The sequence below is a fragment of the Stegodyphus dumicola genome, chromosome 7 (assembly GCF_044657685.1).
Source record: "Stegodyphus dumicola isolate Sdum_Otavi_A_Nest chromosome 7, ASM4465768v1".
NCBI classification, from domain to species: Eukaryota; Metazoa; Arthropoda; class Arachnida; order Araneae; family Eresidae; genus Stegodyphus; species Stegodyphus dumicola.
The window spans coordinates 67,644,180-67,663,651 of NC_140774.1; the positions used below are offsets into that span (position 1 = coordinate 67,644,180).

General features: G+C 30.2%; 1 protein-coding gene across 3 annotated transcripts in view; it reads right to left on the reverse strand.

Moving 5' to 3' along the window:
- The window catches only part of Nf1 (neurofibromin 1), a 400,961-nt gene that overhangs the window by 121,859 nt on the left and 259,630 nt on the right, over positions 1 to 19,472 (reverse strand). For all 3 annotated transcript variants that reach the window (XM_085820392.1, XM_085820391.1, XM_085820393.1), the window contains exons 35-41: positions 17,484 to 17,648; positions 12,907 to 13,008; positions 6,698 to 6,835; positions 4,812 to 4,992; positions 3,948 to 4,131; positions 1,202 to 1,289; positions 991 to 1,077 (exon numbers count right to left, since the gene is read on the reverse strand). In XM_085820392.1, coding sequence (XP_085676518.1) covers positions 991 to 1,077; positions 1,202 to 1,289; positions 3,948 to 4,131; positions 4,812 to 4,992; positions 6,698 to 6,835; positions 12,907 to 13,008; positions 17,484 to 17,648 — 945 coding nt within the window. The remainder of the gene's footprint in view (positions 1 to 990; positions 1,078 to 1,201; positions 1,290 to 3,947; positions 4,132 to 4,811; positions 4,993 to 6,697; positions 6,836 to 12,906; positions 13,009 to 17,483; positions 17,649 to 19,472) is intronic.

The window sequence follows — 19,472 nt, forward strand, 5'->3', positions numbered from 1 at the left end:
GTTGAACACCTTATCTATCATGCTGAGACTAGGACTTCTGCTGCAGATTGTTTTCTGCTTGGTTTTGGGATTCCCCAGTATTAGTATTGTTAAGGATGTTTTCTAACTTCAATTAGACTTTTTTAACAGAAATTCTACCTATTTTTGTTTCTCTGAATGTAACTCTTTCAAAGAGTTTATGTTTTCCCTTTCATATTTCAAATTGTTTTAATTCTTAAAGGATATCTCCTATGGATACAGTGTCATGAGATGTTCTTCATTTCTAAATAGAATCATTTGTCTTTTTTACTATTTTTTTCACACTTCACAGTTCAATGCATGCAAAAGCTCCAGACCTCTTATATACTGATCACAGCCACAATTACTTTGGTACTGTATCTTAGTCATCCACCTCCTTTCTATAGCCACACCAGTGGCCAAGTGGTTAAGACCGACGACAGTAATTTGATTTGGGTTCAAACCCAGGAGAACAGGTTGATTATATGATTGATTTTTGCTGTTTTCTCCCTAAGTAATGTAACTATGAGCCAGATTCCCTTAGAAAATCCTTCCTGAAGGCATCCCCCTTAGGCAGATAGTGCTCAGGTGTTTTGCTATATTTGAATACCTACTCTAATCTACTTTTTTATATATGGTATGAGGTGTTTAGTAAAGCCATTTAATATTTCACAAACAATGCCATTTAGAAATTACTTTCATAAATTAAATAGGGCTGAAAAAGCCATATGTCACATACTCACTGTTCCAAGTAATGTTTATTTTAAAAGAGATTGCTCTGATTGAGCATTCTTTCAGCTAATGAAAATAAAAATCTTTAATTTTGATCAAGACAGTATTTTTCATCTTTTCACAAAATGAAGAGAAAGGTATATCAGTACATACCTTTCTCTTCATTTTGTGAAAGAGATTCTCTCTATATATAGAGAGAAAGATGAAATAAAAAAGGAAATGCATGCCTCTCAATATTAAGAAACATCACATAATACTTACTTTTATAAAACTATCAAGAACAGTATCCAAAAGATCAGATACCTGTCCGATATTACCCCAAATCTTTGCTTGTATAGAAGGATACATCTAAAAACAACCAATCGTAAATAATAGGAAAGTAGAAAACACAATTAAAAAAATTTAATACCGAAATTTTTCATATAAAAACATAATTGTGTACACAATATGGATCTCATCCATGAAATCATACCTCAACTTCTTCTATTGTAAGAGTTATTAATTTATCCAAAATAGTAGCTACCCGCTGACGTTTACTGTCATCATTGTGCTTACAAAACCTAACAAAAAATCTAAATATGAGTATATGAATAACTGCTTTCATTTAGCATCATCAGCAGCATCAATAAAACAAAATAAATTAATATGATTATTTAGCATTTCACATATGAGGAAATAACATACAGTACAACTCCAATTATCCAAACTCTGACTATCCGAATCACTTTCAGACTTTAAGAAGAGAGAGGAAAGAGACAGAAAAAGATGAGGATGACGTGCCACTTGAGGAATTAAGAAACATTCCTTTGAAAATTCCTGAATGTTCAGAAAGTTAGCATTGAGAATACAGCAGAATGAATGGTATGTGATTCGTCAGTCTGTGGGTTTCAAATTCTAAATGATGATGAATTTATTGAAAGTGTGAGAGAAGAAAGTTTCGAGAAAGAAGATGACCTTAATGTCGAAGTTGAAGCAGACACGGGACCATTAACTAGTGCCACTAACTTCGCCAGCCTTGAAACTGCGTTGAAGTGGATAGAGCATCAGTCCGAATGTGACCACATGCAACTTCTCTTCCCCCCTCCAACTTTCAACATACAGTAATTAATTAAAATGTATGTAGACCTTTTCTTCGGAAAAAAATCCTATTAACCAAATGGGGTCCGGTCCTAATTGATTCGGATAATTGGAGTTCTACTGTACACTACTCACACTCATTTTAGATAAACTGTATCTTAACAATGCATCAGTAGTAAACTATTTGCAAGTAACTATTAAAAATTTGACACATTAGTCAATACAACTATACTATTATTAATCCAGACGGGGGCTATTAGTCTTGAAATGAGAGTATGCATTGGTTCACTATAAATGGTGTATCACTTTTCAAACTGTTGCCATAAAATATTAGTGCCCCATATTATTTTTAAAGAAATTAAATAATGAAGAATTTGCATGAATATATGCATATTCCTCGCACTGTAAAAAAATGACAGTACTTACAGCAATCAAATTTTGAATAATGTAGTCCTCCCCCATGACACATTTTCCCTGTGCACCTAGAAATCTGAATCTTGAGTTTGTTTTATTATTTACTTCATATTTTGTAAAACTTTAATGAATTTTAATTAACAAACTCAACACTTTGAAAGCGAGCAGTGCCACTTCAAAATAAAGCAATTTTAACTCCAGCATACGAGACTGTTGTTAGTAAAAAAGATGTGAGATCTTTCAGTTTTAATTAATAAACTCTGCTTTATGAAAGCAATGTGTTGCTATGGCCAGAAATAAAATACTTTACCTTCTACATGCTAATGTGTTGCCATTCAGTAAAGGCCTAAGATAATTTTAAATTTAATCTGGAATGTTACTGATTAATAAACGAAATAATTTAAAAGCAAGAAACACAGTTCTTAAGAAGAATTCCCCCCCCCCCATACTTTTTAATGTGATTGATTTAAATACACATGTATTACAATCATGAGACGTCTAATTAGAAATACTCAACATTTTTATGAAATTACACTAGATGAACTCATTAAAATCGTTACAAATTTTTTCTTTTTTATGATAACTATTTCAGGTGGCTGGTCACGAGAGGCTATTTTTTAAAGAAATATTATAGAGAATATAAAAATACGTATGCCAACCTCTAACGTTCTAACGGAAATTCTAAAGATATGCTGTTTTTAAATGTTTTGTGATACTGCTGTTGAATTAAATTTTATGTGGCATAAGTGCTAAGAATGTGATATTTAATAGTATAAAAAAGTTAATAATAAAAAGAGATACACACACACACACACACACACACACACAAAAAAAAAAAAAGTTTTATTTTTGTATTATTTATTCATTTATTTATTGTTAGCCATCTTATTAAGAAAACTGAGTACTGATATGATGAACTGAAAAAAGACTACGGAGGGGATGCATGGCACAACTTGATATTGCATTAGGAATTCTATACATATGCTGTTATGGAGCTTTTAAAAGTTCTGTGATTTTGTTGTTGAAGTGTTGATGTAAGTGTGAAGAAAACGATACTAATAAAGCTAAAAAGATTTTTTAAAAAAAGTTAGTAGGAGTCAGTGTAACAGCTGATTGGTAGACTGCGAGCTCAGCAATAGTGTATAAAACCTTAGCAAACTCTTTTAGGTGATATTTAAAAGCTGAAACCTTTCAGAGCCTTTTGCACTTTACATCATGTGAATAATTCATTAAATTCTAGCACTTCCAAAATCCTCAATCAGTTTATTGTAAATTTTTAATTTATAACATACTGATTGATAAACGAATGCATATTAAAACTGCATGGATATTAAAAAAGCATATCATATATTTTTTACATATTATTACAGTAATCTCTCTTAGTTTTGAGCAATGTTAGAGTACTTTAGAGAAAAGATACATTTATCTGTAATATACAGACAACTAAGTGATATATTTTAACCCACTTTTAAATTTTAGCAAAATGGGCTAGCCTTCTCAAATAATTTTCCTCACATATGTGCAATAATTCTACTTAAGCAATTCACCAAAAACAGTTATCACGTCTCCCATTAAAAAATAATGACTTTATCACTAAAATAAGTTAAATTATTTGAACAGTACAACAAAATAACTTACATCAACTTATATAAAACAAAATCATAATTGATGGGTATGATAATCAAAATATTGAAGTAAATTATTTACTATCTTAACAAGTTACTTACCGTGTCAAATTGGGTAACCATGGTGTCATATATTCTAAGCATAAATGTTTTAGCTCTATGGTTGAAGAACGGAACCCCTGAATACATTCTTCCAAAAATTCCAGAGTCAAGTGAGAGGCATTCTGTGCTAATTTCTCACTGATCTGTTTGATGAATATTGTGTTGTTGGATGGTATGCATAATCCTGTAGAATATAAATTAAATTTTACAAAAAGAGTAATCATGCAGTTAATTTTATAATAAAGAACATTAATACAATGCAATGAAGATATAGCAGACTTCTAATTTATTCCATCATTTGTAGCCTTTACAATGCAAGGAGAAATAAATGAAAAAAGAATATGTCCTCTGAAGATTTCAGATTTTCTTCAAAGATTATCAGTAACTTGTCTGTATCCTTGAAAAAAAAAAAAATTAGTTTTTGGATTTAATTCAGCATTATGATATTTTAAATATGACAAAGCATGACTACTTGCCTTTAGAAGAATGTTCTCACGTAAGATTCTCCAAAGGATAATCACTTATATTTACATAACCACAGCCAATTAGTTCAATTATGAAAGTTTGAATTACCAGTTTATGGGCTTATCCATTTGACTGGTGGTTCGGTTCTGTCATAAAGCAATAAGTGGTACTATAGTTGATTATTGGGTAAATTTTCGCTAATTTCAAATTCACTAAATGGACAAGATTACAGCTAAAAAATATATAGTGTGGGAATGAAGTTCCATTTTACAACGATCCCATTAATATAATTAATTATTGATCTGCTATACTGAAGTTTATAACAGACTAATTCTAATAAACATTGAATAAAATAGCTTAAATTTGCATTGTTTTAATAAACCAATGGAACCAACAAACCTGCAGTCTCTAAAAGCTGCCCTTCAATTTTAAGATCAAATGTACCAGTAAGAGCACATAGTAGGTTATAAGCAGTAGTCCTCAGATTTGGATCAGAACTACCAAGATTCAGCAAAGCCATATTTAGAAGCGTACCAGGTACATCCTTTGGCCTGATCTTTGTGTGGACAGTCACAGAATCCTTTCAATATATAAAGCAATGAAATGTTTCAGCAATTAAAAGTTTAGAAAATGAACATACATATACAAATATATAAACTCTTAAGAAAACTAAACATAGTAATGAACTGAAATATTTTTATAAATATAAAAAAGTAAAATGTTTATGAATGTTTGACATGCTGAATATTAGATGAATTTATCATGATTAAACAGCTAGGATAATATGAATGTCATATATAAAATATTAATCATATTATAAAGACCTTAAAGATAGATATTAATGAAGCTGACACACAAAAAATTTGCATTTGCATACAGCACAAGCCATTTTTCAACTGAAGAGAGTTAGCAGGTTTCTTTTGCATATGACCATGTAATCTGTGATTCCTTCAATTAATATTAATTTGTTTATTTGACAACTGTGATCTCAGTTCACAAATATTTAAGTCTTCAGCGGCATAATTAGAAATGGTAGAAATTAGTGGTATAATTAGAAATTATTAATAACTTGGGTAACAAAATTTTATTTTCTAAGTTTTATAAATTAACACAAGTACCATTTAAATTCATAATGAAACTCCACTTTCCGGGTGGTAATTATAACAATCTATTGCCAATACACTTAATCATATATACAAAAATGTAAAATGTGCTAAGGGCTAAATATTTCTGAAGCCACAACAATTCACTTTTTTTTTTTTTTTTTTTTTTTTTGTCATGTCTTCCTTACATGATTCTCTTTCAAAAAGGGAAATGGCTGCTACATTTGATCACTAAAAGAGATAATATTTATTTGTACTTCTGTATTTTTCTGTCAGCCAATTTTAGCAAACAAAAACTATCATAAAACAAAGTAATTTAATGCTAATAATGGGCAAAATACATTCATAAGTATTTTGCCCATTTTAGTATTTTGCCCTGAAGACTCAAAATACATTCATAAGATTGGTTTCATGTAACCTCATATAAGCCTCGATTAGTCACTTTATCTTATGATTATCTAACTGAATAAAGAAGATCTGTTACATCCAAAATTTTGCCAGAATGACTGCCGTAAGTCTAAGCTCATGTTTATTTAAGTTTTTTTTAAATATATATATATATTTATTTATACTATATCTGTAATTTGTAGCTATTGTTCAATCACTGTTTAATTATTAAACGGTGATCTGCTTCTGCAAACAGACTGAACCAGCAGCCAAATAGTAAAGTTGCTGAATATTGACAGTTCAGTCTAGGGTTTATATCTCATTGAATGGGCAGCCTGCATGGAAGTTTTTACAATTTTTCCCACGTGTAATGTAGATATGAGCCATTTTCCCTTAAAAAGTCCTCCCAGAAGGCATCCCCCTCCTTCCAAACAAAATTTCTTCAAACGTCCATCTTGCTGACTGGAATAAGTTTAGCGAGGCTTTCACCAATTTTGTGGTGAACAGGAAAATATGCAAATACATGCAATAAAATGAGATTGTTTTTTAAATTTTCTCTCTAGTTATTATTTTTTTGAGAAGGGGCAATTTTATTTAAAATACTAAAACACTACTTTCTTGGTTTAATTTTACTTCATATACGCAATTCTTTTAAACATGTCCACTTTACAAGATTTCCATAATAATGGATACATCTTCTCTCAAAATTTAGTCTGTTAATCAAGATATTACTGCACATTATTTTTCAGAACAATTTTTTTAAAATTAAAATAATAATAAAAAAATTAAACTTACAGGCTGTGATAATTCCCACCGAGTTCGGATATGAATAATTGCTTGAACAATGCTATCACAATCATTGTGGATAAAGGACAAAGGGCCACTTTCATTCGCAATAGTTAATGTAAATTGATTGTCATCTACAAGACAAACCTAGGAAGAACAAAAGTCCACTTTACTGTTATAAAAGTTGAACTTTAGAGAAAGGGAGGGGTGTCATTTAAATCTATACTTAAATCAGATTATAAAGTCTTAAAATTTAAGGGAGGATGAAAATCATAACTTGTAAATATATTTAAAAGAATTCACAATTTTGTAAAGGCAAAAAAACTCTATAGCTTAATTTATTAAGTATAATGATGTAAAAGAAAATGTTTGGTTTAGAAAATTATAACTAGTAAACACATTTGAGAACATCATTGACTTTGTGAATGTATAAAAATTCAATCTAATGATAGAACTATAACGCACATAAATAAGACAGCTATGTTTTAATTCTGTGAAATATAATCACAAATTTCCTTTAATATTTAAATGAAAATAATAAATGGAAAAAATAGATAAAGTTAATAGCTTTCGAACTAATATTTTTAATAAAGGAAAATTAATTTCCATTACTCGCTTAAGCTAAAATACACTATTTGAAATAGAAAACCATGAAAAATTATAACTGAAAAAATAATGGATTTCACACTATAACTGAAACTACTTAAAGTTATATTAAAGATATTCTGATGACAAAAATAAATCATATCCTTTACACTCTGAAAAGAAATAGGAGTTAAAATAAGTTACAAATTTACACTTCTCTGCCACAGCCTTTCAACTTGCAAAATCAAGTAAGTTAATACAATAATACTGAGGGGGGGGGCATGTTTCTTCTTACTAAATAAATTATTGATATGATCTTTCTCACTATTGACAAATTAGACAAACTTATATTTCCTTCTCAAAACTTTTAAACAATACCCAATATAGAAGATAAAATAGTTTAATTGCTACTATTACTATTTATTACTAATTTAATTTTGTAAAGTATTTGATATAAAATTTGTACCACAAATGGCTCTACTCCTTTACTTCTTAAATTACAATAATAATATTCTTAAATAAAAGATCTCCATTATCAAGTAGAAACAAAAATAATCTATCCTATATCGATATACTAAGGATAAAAGTAAACAAAATTTACTACAGATATTTTCATATTTGTCGTTTTTTTAAACTTAAAGAATTTCCATTACTTTCTTAAATCCAATACATAATAAATAAGCCCAACTAATCATAGTAATACTGGAAATAAAATCCACCATTAATTAAAAAAAATAGTTAACCTGATGGGAATTAAAAAACACAAGAAAGAAAATTAGCCCATATTACAATTAACTGAGAAACATTCATTATAAACAATTTAATTGGATTTTCAATCAATTAAGTCTTAAATTAAAATCTGGATTAAAATTCTAAACAAAAAGAACACAAAAACAACAAAGTAAATAGGGAAAATTAAACATGACTAGAAATGAAGAATCTAAATATAAATATGGTAATAAAGGTTATAAATGGTAATAAAGAACAGTATTTGCAAGAGAAGTTGACCTATGTTAAAGAGTTCAAACTCATATTAAAAAAAAAGGTCAGTGACAACTTTATACACTCATTCAGTGACAGACATAATCTACAATCACTGCTGTTATTCCTTGAATTCTGCTCTTCCTTTCTGTATTTTATATATACAATTTGCTCTATAGTATGGATGGTCAAACTATTTGCCGGTCTGAGGCAAATCAAAAGAAATATATATTTATATATTATATATCCCTCTCCTTCTCTACTTTGTCTAAATATTCCCCCCCCCCCAAAGACTGATGATAATTTTACTTTCTCTATTTTTGTTCTACAAAATGTAAATCGACGGAAAAAGCAAGCACAGACATCATTCAATCGGTAAAGTGTTAAAAGCGGAAGTTCTTTGTTATAGCTGTAGATTGGCATTAACAAGCATTATCTCTTTCTCGAGTAGCAGACATACGGGAATCCAAAATAGGTGAATTAGACCTCACATGTGGCAGACTGCACATTTTAAACTCCAGCCAGCGGCCTTTTTCTTTTGGCACAAGTTCTAATATCATTGATTGTGTATGGAAAGTTTGCAAACATATAGCATCATTGTGAATAGTGTTGAAATTACTAAAAGTATAGCATTTGTTTGGATTATTCAGAAAATATTTCAATCCCAAAATGGCTACTAAAAATGTAAAGTAATTGAGAGTGTCATGCTTTTAATGATGAATGGACCAAGAAATATTTTTTTAAAATTGTAAAAGATAAACCAATGTGTTTCATCCGCAATGAAGCTGTAGCAGTCTTCAAAGAATATAACATTTCCTGTCATTTCCCATCTAAGCATAAGAATTGCAATTACGAAGCAATGTCTGAAATGAAAACAAAATGCAGAAAGTCTGTAAAATATTATCAGGCCAACAAAATTTTTTCAAGAACGTAAACAGTATCCAAGAAGCAGCTACACATGTAAGTTACATTGTAGCATACAATATTGCTAAAAATAATAAAGCTCTCAGTGATGGGGAGTTCATGCTCCAAGTATGTGATGTTTTATGTCCAGACAAGAAAAATAATTTTGAGACTATAAGCTTATCTCGAAAAACGGTGACTTCCAGAATCGAAGACATCGATAAAAATTTGACATCACAATTAGAGTCAAAGATTGACCAGTTTAAATTTTGCTCCCTAGCTATGGATAAAGGACTGATATAAATGATACTGCTCAATTAGTATTATTTATAAGAGGTGTTGATGAGAACTTTGAAATTACTGAGGAACTGGCGTGCATGCGTTCTTTAATGGGAATTACAATGGGATGTGATATTTTTCATGAATTTCAGGAAGGGCTTTTAACTTTGAACGTGCCTATAACAAACATATGTAATATTACAACTGATGGAGCACCAAATATGACAGGGAAAAAAATCTGGATTTCTGGGATTCCTTAATCAAAATTACTCTGGAAACAAAGTTGTTTTTCTACACTGTGTTATACATCAAGATGTTCTGTGTAAATCTGCATTGAATATGAAACTAGGGCAGTTGTGAAACTTATAAATACTATTCGATATTGTGGACTTTCTCACGGCCAATTTCAAGATTTTTTTCAGTCCATGCAATCTGAATACTCTGACGTACTGCATTACACGAAAGTTAAATGGTTTGGTGCAGGGTGTGTTTTCGAGCGAGTTTGGCAGCTGAAAGATGACATTGTGTCATTCTTCCATGAGAAATGGTGTTATGTGGAGTGCAAAATGTTAGAAGATAAGGAATGGCTTTTGGACTTCGCATTTTTCACAGATCTTCTTTGCCATATGAGCAACTTCAATGTCAAGATGCAAAGGAAAAATCAATTTATCGACGACATCCGGGCTTATCTCAAAGTTTTAAACCAAAACTTAATCTGTTTGCTGGGCAACTAGCTAAGAATGACTTGCCTCATTTCCCAAGGTTAAATTCAATACTCTCAGCAAATGAAGAGAAGCTTAAGAATTATGAAAATGGCTTGAATAAACTGCATTTTTAGTTCGAATGCAGATTTCAAGATTATCAAACAGAATTGGATATTTTTACCATGCCTTTCAACGTAAATTGTGAAGCAGTGAGATCAGATTTGCAGCTTGAATTAATTGAGTTGCAATCTAATAATTATCACAAGCAGCTCTTTCTAAATATGTCAAAGTTAGAGTTTTACAAATAATTATCAAAAGTAAGTTTCCCGAATTTAATACCTCACGCCAAGAAAATGTGCTACATTTGTTTCAAATTATATATATATGAACAAGTGTTTTCACCTATGAACCTTAGAAAGAATTATATCAGAAGTAGACTGACAGATGAGTATTTAGCCTCATTCATTAGAATCGGTACATCTCACTTCGAACCTCAACACAGTCAAAAGTCGTTAATCCGGACTCGGCGGGACTTCAGCGATTCTGGATTATCGATTTTTCCGGATTATAGATCATCAGTTTAAATCTGGTAAGATGGCATGCAGAAATTATAAAATTAAAAATACGAAATCGTAATTTATGAAATAAAGAACAATTATGATCTAAGGGTATCAAAATTTACAAAAAAAAAAAAAAAAAAAAAAAAACGCTTAATATTTATTTGTTTACTTTCTTAAACATTTCTTTCAATGTAAGTTGTTTAAGTTGCTTCATTTTATGTGATAATACTTTCTCTTTAATTCTATAAACAGACATAATTTCTTCTTCAGTTACAAAGTTCCGCTGTTAAAGTCCTATAATTGCTGTGTCGAGAATACTGACTAATTTGTCAATTACCGACTAATTTGACTAATTTGATTTAAATCATATCAAAGATGGAAAACAACGAGATGAAATACTACATTTAGCAAGGAATTATAGGCCAAATAAAATAAAAATATCTGCCCTGAAGATAAGGATAGTGCTTACAGATCAATTCGTTGCGTGGCGCGGCGTTTTTGCCCCCCCCCCACCGCAGAGCAGCGTGAAATTGATAAACAGATTTTGGAATGGTTAGAGAAGCAAAGGATATGAATTATTCAAATCCATTTTTTGCAGGAATTCCACTTTTTGTTTAATGGACTTCGAAACATACTTTCGCTTTGTAGATCCTTTACATATTAGTAAATATATATCGGAAATTCTATTTGACATAATCAAAAGTTCAAGCTTACTTTTATAAAATTGCTCTAACAGTCTGCAAAAAATAATAAGCCAGATCTAATTCGAAGATTAAGGAACAACGCATTCTGCAACATTAACTGAATTAGATAATTTTAGCTTAGCTTATACCGTCCATTATACATTAAACTCGCATGCGTAAACTTATTATGCGCATGCGCACACGCATATTCGCAGCCGTAAAGGTCTTATACGCATGCGTCAACGCGACGCATGGGCAGAAAGTTTGTAGCTTTGAGGTCCGGATTATAGATCATTCTGGATTATGGGTGTCCGAATTAACGACTTTTGACTGTATAAGAAACTTTAAGAAAATAAATCGCAATTTCATTCACCTCATTAACATATTTAAATTGTAATACTTGTATATTGTTTTTAAAATTTTAGAAAAATTAATCTTGGCCGACCAAACTTTTTATTCTTTCGATTTTTGCCTGCGACCGAAAAAGTTTGCCCATCCTTGCTCTATAGGATATTTGTTTTATGGTTTGCAAAAACAATTTCCTCAACATTGTACAATAAGCAAACTTTTTCTCCCTTAAGGAGTGTTGGGACACCAAAATCTTCAAAAAATTGTGATTTCGGATTTTTGCATTTTCAAATTCTCTACACTTTTCTAAATCTTTATGAAAATTAGAACTGTAAAAAATCTAGTTTTAATTTGTCATCGACTTCTTTGATTAAAGAGGATTTTTGCATAAAAACGTGTTTTTCTTCAAACGTAATTTGTTTTTATACTCGATGTACCTTTTCTCAGGAACTACTGCTCACAGGTATCTAAAATTTTTATGTCTTATTTATTAAGTTTCCTAATATTTACTGAAATGAGCTTTTTGTGATAAACTTGGGAAAAAAATGTTTTTAATTTTTTTGTGTGGTAAAAGTGCTAAATTTTACTATGCCTAACAAAATATTCTGTAAATTACTCTAAAATTCAAAATGTTTCAAAAGCTCATTTCAGTAAAATCAGATAGGTATACTTTAATTACACAAAAAATTTCAAGGGTGTATCTAAAGCAGATTTTGAGAAAAGGTATATCGAAAATGGCCAATTTAACATTATCGGTATAGAGGTTACTGATACTCCTTAATCCTCTGACACGGCTTTCCAGATTTGCTTATAAAAACTTTATTTAAACATAATTTATTAGCTAAATTTGTATAATTAATTATTCTAATCACTGTTTTTATAAATTTTCCTTTATTAAGATAATATTTAAATCATTAAAGTAAATAAGGAAAAAAATATTTTAAATAATATGGTAATATATACCAAATGATAAAAAGTCTCATGACTCAATAGAGGCAATTATGCCACTCAAGGGATTATGAAAGGACTTGATTAACTCATCCTCAGTTAGTTGGAAGTTGACTACGTAACACAACATGCAAGAAAATTTTATATGTTAAAGATTTTGCAGTTTTATTTAAAGTTTAAAACATAAATTTCTGTTTACATTTAACATTTAAAATTAAAGTACATACTTCTTCAATTTCTGATGCATAATATACATCATTTAGAAGTACCGAATGACCAATAACTTTTGTTTTCTCAGCTGAAGTTACTTGAATAGCAGTGGGACCCACCTAACAAAAAAATTTAAAAAAAGCGTCTGTATAATCATAATTAATGACTAAGTATATTATATCCTTAATAAAATGCTCATCAAAATTAAAGGATAATCTGAACAAAAAAATTGCTCACAGGTCAGGTTTTCAGTTAATGTATTTATCAGACTTATTTTTTAAACAAAATAAAAAATGTTCAATAACAAAATAAAAAATATTTTAAATAAATTTTAAATTTCCCTAAATATTTACCAAAACACATGTATACAATAATAATACTGCAAAGAAACAAAAATTCAAATTTATAATTATTTTCTATCAGAAATCTATAGTTTGGTACATGCAAGATATCATTGTTGTTTATGTTTATTAATTAAAATATACTGACAGGTAAATATTTAATTTTCAGATTGACATTTATTTCAAGTAATATAGTTAATTAATAGTGATATCCTTGTCTTTTTTCTCTTAATTCAACTTTCTTTGACAAATAAATAAAAATACATATGTTTCTAAACAATTAAAAATTCCTTTATTTATTACTACAGCTTAACATTTTATAGCATTCAAATTCCGATAAAGTTTGTAACCTTAGACAGAAATTCCTAGAAATTATCTTCAGAATGCCTTCTAAACACTCATTGTTCAACTCAATTCTTTAGTTACTCTTTCAACTGTGTGCTTGGGGGAGGGGCAGGACTCTTCACATTACTGCACAAATTTGCAACTGAGTGCATTTACTTTTTGATAAGTAGAAATAAAAGTTAATAAAAATCTGTATCTTCAAATTTTTGAAAAAGTTATATCAGACTTGAAATCTTTGCACCACAACTGCAACAAATTGAAAAGTATTCGTGGACTACGTAAAATTGCTTCAGGTACAGCCAATCTGAGACCACTAAAGTGATTTAAGCTCTTAAGTGATTCGACCACTCCTAAGTGATTTAAGCAATAAATCACTTAGGAGACAGCTTGGTCAGGGGCACTCAAGAGCAACAAATGCATTCGAAGACCCTTATCTGGTATTGTCAGCTCAAAGAAACCATGAAGCAACTTAAAAAAAAAAGGTTAATTTTAGGGCTTCATGATGCCACAAGAACATGAATCAGATATTCTACTGCTGCATAAAGCTTTCACAAGGTTAGATTTTAAGCAAGAAAACAAACAGTTTACGTCCATCTTCCAAAGGAGCCCGTTTAAGATATGTCATGATCACTTTTAATGGCATCAAAAGGCATGGGATCAGAGTGTTTACTGACAAGTCTAAATACAGCCTGAAGTGTAAATATAAATTTCAGACTTATTTTGACATAAAGGGAGCAATGAATACTCAAATTTGTTCATAAAAGATCCTGTTTTCACAGAAGAAGTTTCATGCTTTGAGGTGAAATCATAAAAAATGGCTTCATTAACCTGCACATCTTTAATTAAGGTTCTGTAAAAGATCATAGACACATGTATGAAATCTTGAAACTTAACATAAGGCTTTTGCCGAAATTTGTGGCATGCTATTCCATAAGATTTGATACCAGTTAAGTAAATTTTATGAATTAAAGAAAGTATGGTTTGATGGAAAATCAAACTATATTATATACCATAGTAAAGAAAAATTTGTTATAAAACAAGGGATATATTTTTTTATTACCTTTAAAATTTTAATAAATTTGACTTTTCAAATTTTATATTTAATTTTTTTTACATTATATTTATTTTATTTTATAAAAAATAATAAATATATTTATATAAAATATAAATATTTATATTATTTTTTATAATTTAATTTAATTTATTTTATATTTAATTTGATTTTCAAATTTTAATTTAGTTTAATGGAAAATCAAACTATATTATATACCATAATAAAGAATTAATTAAAGGTGATAATATTCATCACCTTTAAAATTTTCATAAAATTGACTTTTCAAATTTTATATTTATAAATTCAATATCTATAGATTGATAAACATGGAAATTTATGGAAAACAATGCTTGCTTTTTTAACAGTTTTTAAATCATTTTCAATAAGTAAACATATAGTTCTATGTCTATCAATATCCTTTAGTTTTATTGAGCAGTACATATACATAATAAAAGACTAATATAACATATAACAAACAGTTCCATTGTTCAAAAGAAAACCTAATTCATAACTGAATTAAACACTTCACATCCTGAGTAAGAAAACAAATTTTTTCATCAGAGATCAAATTATACTTTTACCAATCTTTGGGGATTACCATTTTCTAAAATTATTTTTCACATCATCAATTAGTTAAAAATGTATTTTTCCAATTACTTATTTAAACTTCTTTCAACAGTTATAACATAACACTAACATTTGTGAAAACTGCAATACCATGAAGGAATTATGCAAATTGAACCAAACTTATATGAAATGTAAAGTGAGGTAAGACATGCAAATGATTAGAATTACAAATGAATTGTGCATGTGTGGAATGAGAACCAGCTGCTTGTTTCATGTATAAAAAACTTAAAGTTGTGTTGAAATCTGTTTATTTTCCTGTCTGTTGTGAACATTTTAATTAGTGGTCAATATGTCTCAACAAAAGAAGAGAGTGACACATCAATAAGTACAGAGTTTGAATAATGCTGCATCGTTAGTATGCGAGACGACAGACATTTGTATTGAGCATTTGCAGACTGAATGCAGCTTAATGCCACAACAGTGATGCGTGTTGGAAGAAATGGACAGAAGAGAACCAAACAAGGTGAAATCCTGGCAACGGGGCGCATAATGGCACTGGACGACAGACACCTCATATGCATGGCTATGATGGATCATACAGCATCCTCTCAAGTGTTAGCACAATGTTTGAGCAACGCTACAAGTGTTGTGTTGTCTAGCTTTACAGTTCGTCACCATCTGCTGCAGCATGAATTATGTGCAAGGGTTCCTGTATGCAGGTTTCCCCTGCCGCTGAATCACAGACTCTTTCAACTTCAATGGGCATGGCAAAACAGCGCGTGGTGTGGCGACAAGCTGTTTCCTCTGATCGATTTGGCTGAAATCTGAAGTACAATGATGTAAGAGTATGCGTCAGACATTATAGAGAATAATGTCTGCTCCTGCAGAGTATTATCCAACATTATACCACACAAATGCTTGCCATTACAGTATGAGGAGATATTGGGTATAATTAGTAATTACATCTAGTGCAGATTGCCGGGAACCTCAACAGCAATCGCTACATAAGGGAAATTCTGGAGCCACTTCATTCTTCGACGCCTTGCGGGCACTGGATTTTAGCAGGATAATGCCTGTGCATATGTTTCTCAGACTGCACAAGCCTTCTTTAGGGCACAGCAGGTTTCGCTTCTTCCCTGGATATGTTGTCCATTCAGCATCTCTTGGATTTGATTGGTCAGTGACTCACTAGTAAAGCTGGTGAAACACACACTAAGACTGAATTTTGGCATCAAGTTGAAGTCATATGAAATGCCATTCCCCAGGATTACATTCAGAACCTGTATGATTCAATGCCACAACATGTACAGGCTATTGCCACTCAGGATGCAGACACACAAAACTTCTGATGTTAGTTTTTTTTTCGGGAGGGGGAGGAAAGGGGTCTTGCAAATTTGATTATTTATTTGTACCACTCTCAGTAATATATGGAATAAATTTCATTCATTTCTGACAAATTCTTCATGGAGTTGCATTTTTCACAAACATTAGTGTATATTACTCACACTATCTCAAGAATTAAGACATCTAAAGAATCACTATTAAAAACGTAACATAATTAAATGCACATCATGGTCACAGGTAAGCACATAGACTCAAAAGCAATAACAGAAATGCCCATTATTTAACACAATCTTCTCAGATAAAAATCAAGTAACCAGCAAAGAATATCTGATGCACATGCTAATGAACTTCATAAAATTATCTACTTTATAATTTTACACAAAAATTTTATTAAATTAAATTATAATATAATAAAAGCAAAATTTTTTTTATGCACCACTTCCATAAAAATAATTTAAGATGAATCATCTTAAATTATTAAATCACTTTAGTATCTTAAATCACTTTAAGTATATGTGAATAATTATTTAGATAAATAAAAATAGACAAAAAGAAGTATTTTGAATCATTTGCTTAATTATTAATCATGACCACATAACTAAATTTAAATAAAATTTTTATTTAACAAAATGTTTTAATCAATTTACTGATGCTGAGGTAGGAATTTTAAAATAAATCAAAGCCCTTTCCTTGAAAAAGTTGGAAATGTTTTTAGGTATCGGAATAGTTAGTTCAGCATTTCTGCTGCAACATTTTTATACTTGATAGTCTTCATGCAAATCTTTCTCATTGCACTACCTTTTCTTAGGTTATTAAAAAACTATAAAACTTATACTGTTACACAGCTTCTAAAGAGCTGAAACAGTGTAATATCAATTTTGAAATTACACATCAAAATATACAGCCACATACCTAATGACTCAACTTTTTAGATAACTTTTACCTTTATAGCAACTTTAGTGTCTTTGTGAGATAACTTCAAAGCATTATTGAACACTTTTAAATCTTCATCTAAAGAAAGTGTTGCACCCGGAAGACGTTGATGCTCAACATCAATGTAATCATTAAGCCTCTGTGGTGTGTCCAAAAAAATAAGCTTTCGACAACCCTGAAATAAGATTTTAACCGATATTTGATTAACAGCTTCTACATAAATATATTGCTGAACAGATATACTTTCAAAATTACTAATATGACACCAGTGAAACACTAATTTTTATACATCTACTACAAATGTTTTTTAATGATTTTCAGTCTGATATATCTAAGATATGTATGGAAAAAGCAAGACAACAAACTGCTTACAGATAATGACATTTAGATCTAAGTATGTAAATTCCTTTTTATCATTTACAAAACACTCTGTTCCATAGGCTGGCATATAATGATAATACTGGGGAGAAGAAACATTGTCTTGCTATCACTATCTTGAAGCTCCTCTGCATAAAGATGTATTGGAGTATTATCTAGCAATAAATCAGCTTTTCTGAATACATTATTTTCTTTCAAAAACTTCTATGCAGAAAGAATGAATTCCTTAAAGAACCACTGCTCATACATTTGCTTTTCTGGCTACAGTATTTTACAGGAAGTACTTTTTTTTTTAACTGTTTTAAAGGCTCAAGAATTTTGGGACTTTCCAATCATTACAAGGTCCACTTTGATGTTTGCTGTACCACTACTGCATGTTAAAATTATCAGTCTTTCTTTACTGTTTACAGTATACAGTACAAGAGAAAACAAATGTAATAATTTCATATTCTCTCTGATAAAATTAAAATAATTTTATGAACACATAAAGCAATGATTTATTACTAAATGGTCATTATTAAGCAAAAATTAGTAATTCATCACCTTACAGTTACATACTGTACATGGCGCATAGCATTTAAACACTTTAATGACCAGAAATGTCAAACAGTGTTGAAAACTGTTGGGCTATTTGGAACGTTTTGCAGGTTTTCTAAATAAAAGCATGTATCTCTCTATTATTATTTTTTTTTTCCTTACTGCTGATAAGAAGTACTCCTCACTTGGCCTCTTTAAAAAGATTCCTGCTCATATACAGTTTTACATGTAACATTATTTCTGTTCACTGCAATGTTAAAATTAAAGGCTCAACACATTCATTTTCATTATATTATGCTCTTGTATTTTAAAAAGGAGTAAAATTCTAATCAGATAGATCATAAAATTTACAGTTTCCGATAATAGTTGGTTTAAGAAGTTTAATGATGGAAATTCAGCCTCAGAGTTTACAACCTTCTCTTAATGTTCTTTCTCTGTAAATAAGAAAGAATGCACAGTGCTAATAAACAGTCTCGCTAAATATCCTCAATATACAGGTAAAGAATTAGAGGATGGGCTAAATGTTCTGGAAGAAACACCATGCTATAGTTTAGAGATGCTTGATTAAATAAGATGCTGTGATGAGTGGGCACCCCAAACACAGACAGAGTTGTATTTTTTATGCTTGCTTGAATTTTGGCAAGTGATTTTTTTAAGCAAAATGAAAAATGGTTCATACATGGATGTGAGAAGTGGATCCTATACAATATGTTATCCCCTCTGAAAAAATTGTAAGATATGTCAAATGTTAGATTTTTAAGTGACCTCCCCAAAATAAATAAATAAAAAACAACCCCCCCCCAAGAAAACTGAAAAAAGATTGCATCATCCTTATACTAAAACAGCAATATTTTCTCTTATGGTGGGACTATAATTTATTGTTGCCACTTAATCAGATTACCAAGTCTGCAAATTGCAGATCTGCAAGCAGTATTTTGGAAATTGATATGAAACATACAGAACAGGCCAATCATCATAGCACTGTGTTTTATCATAGCAATGCTTCGTCCCATATTTTAATGAATGTTCTAAACAGAATTCTTGAGTATGGGCTAGTTTGCTTTGGTTCACCCCTTCCCAATAT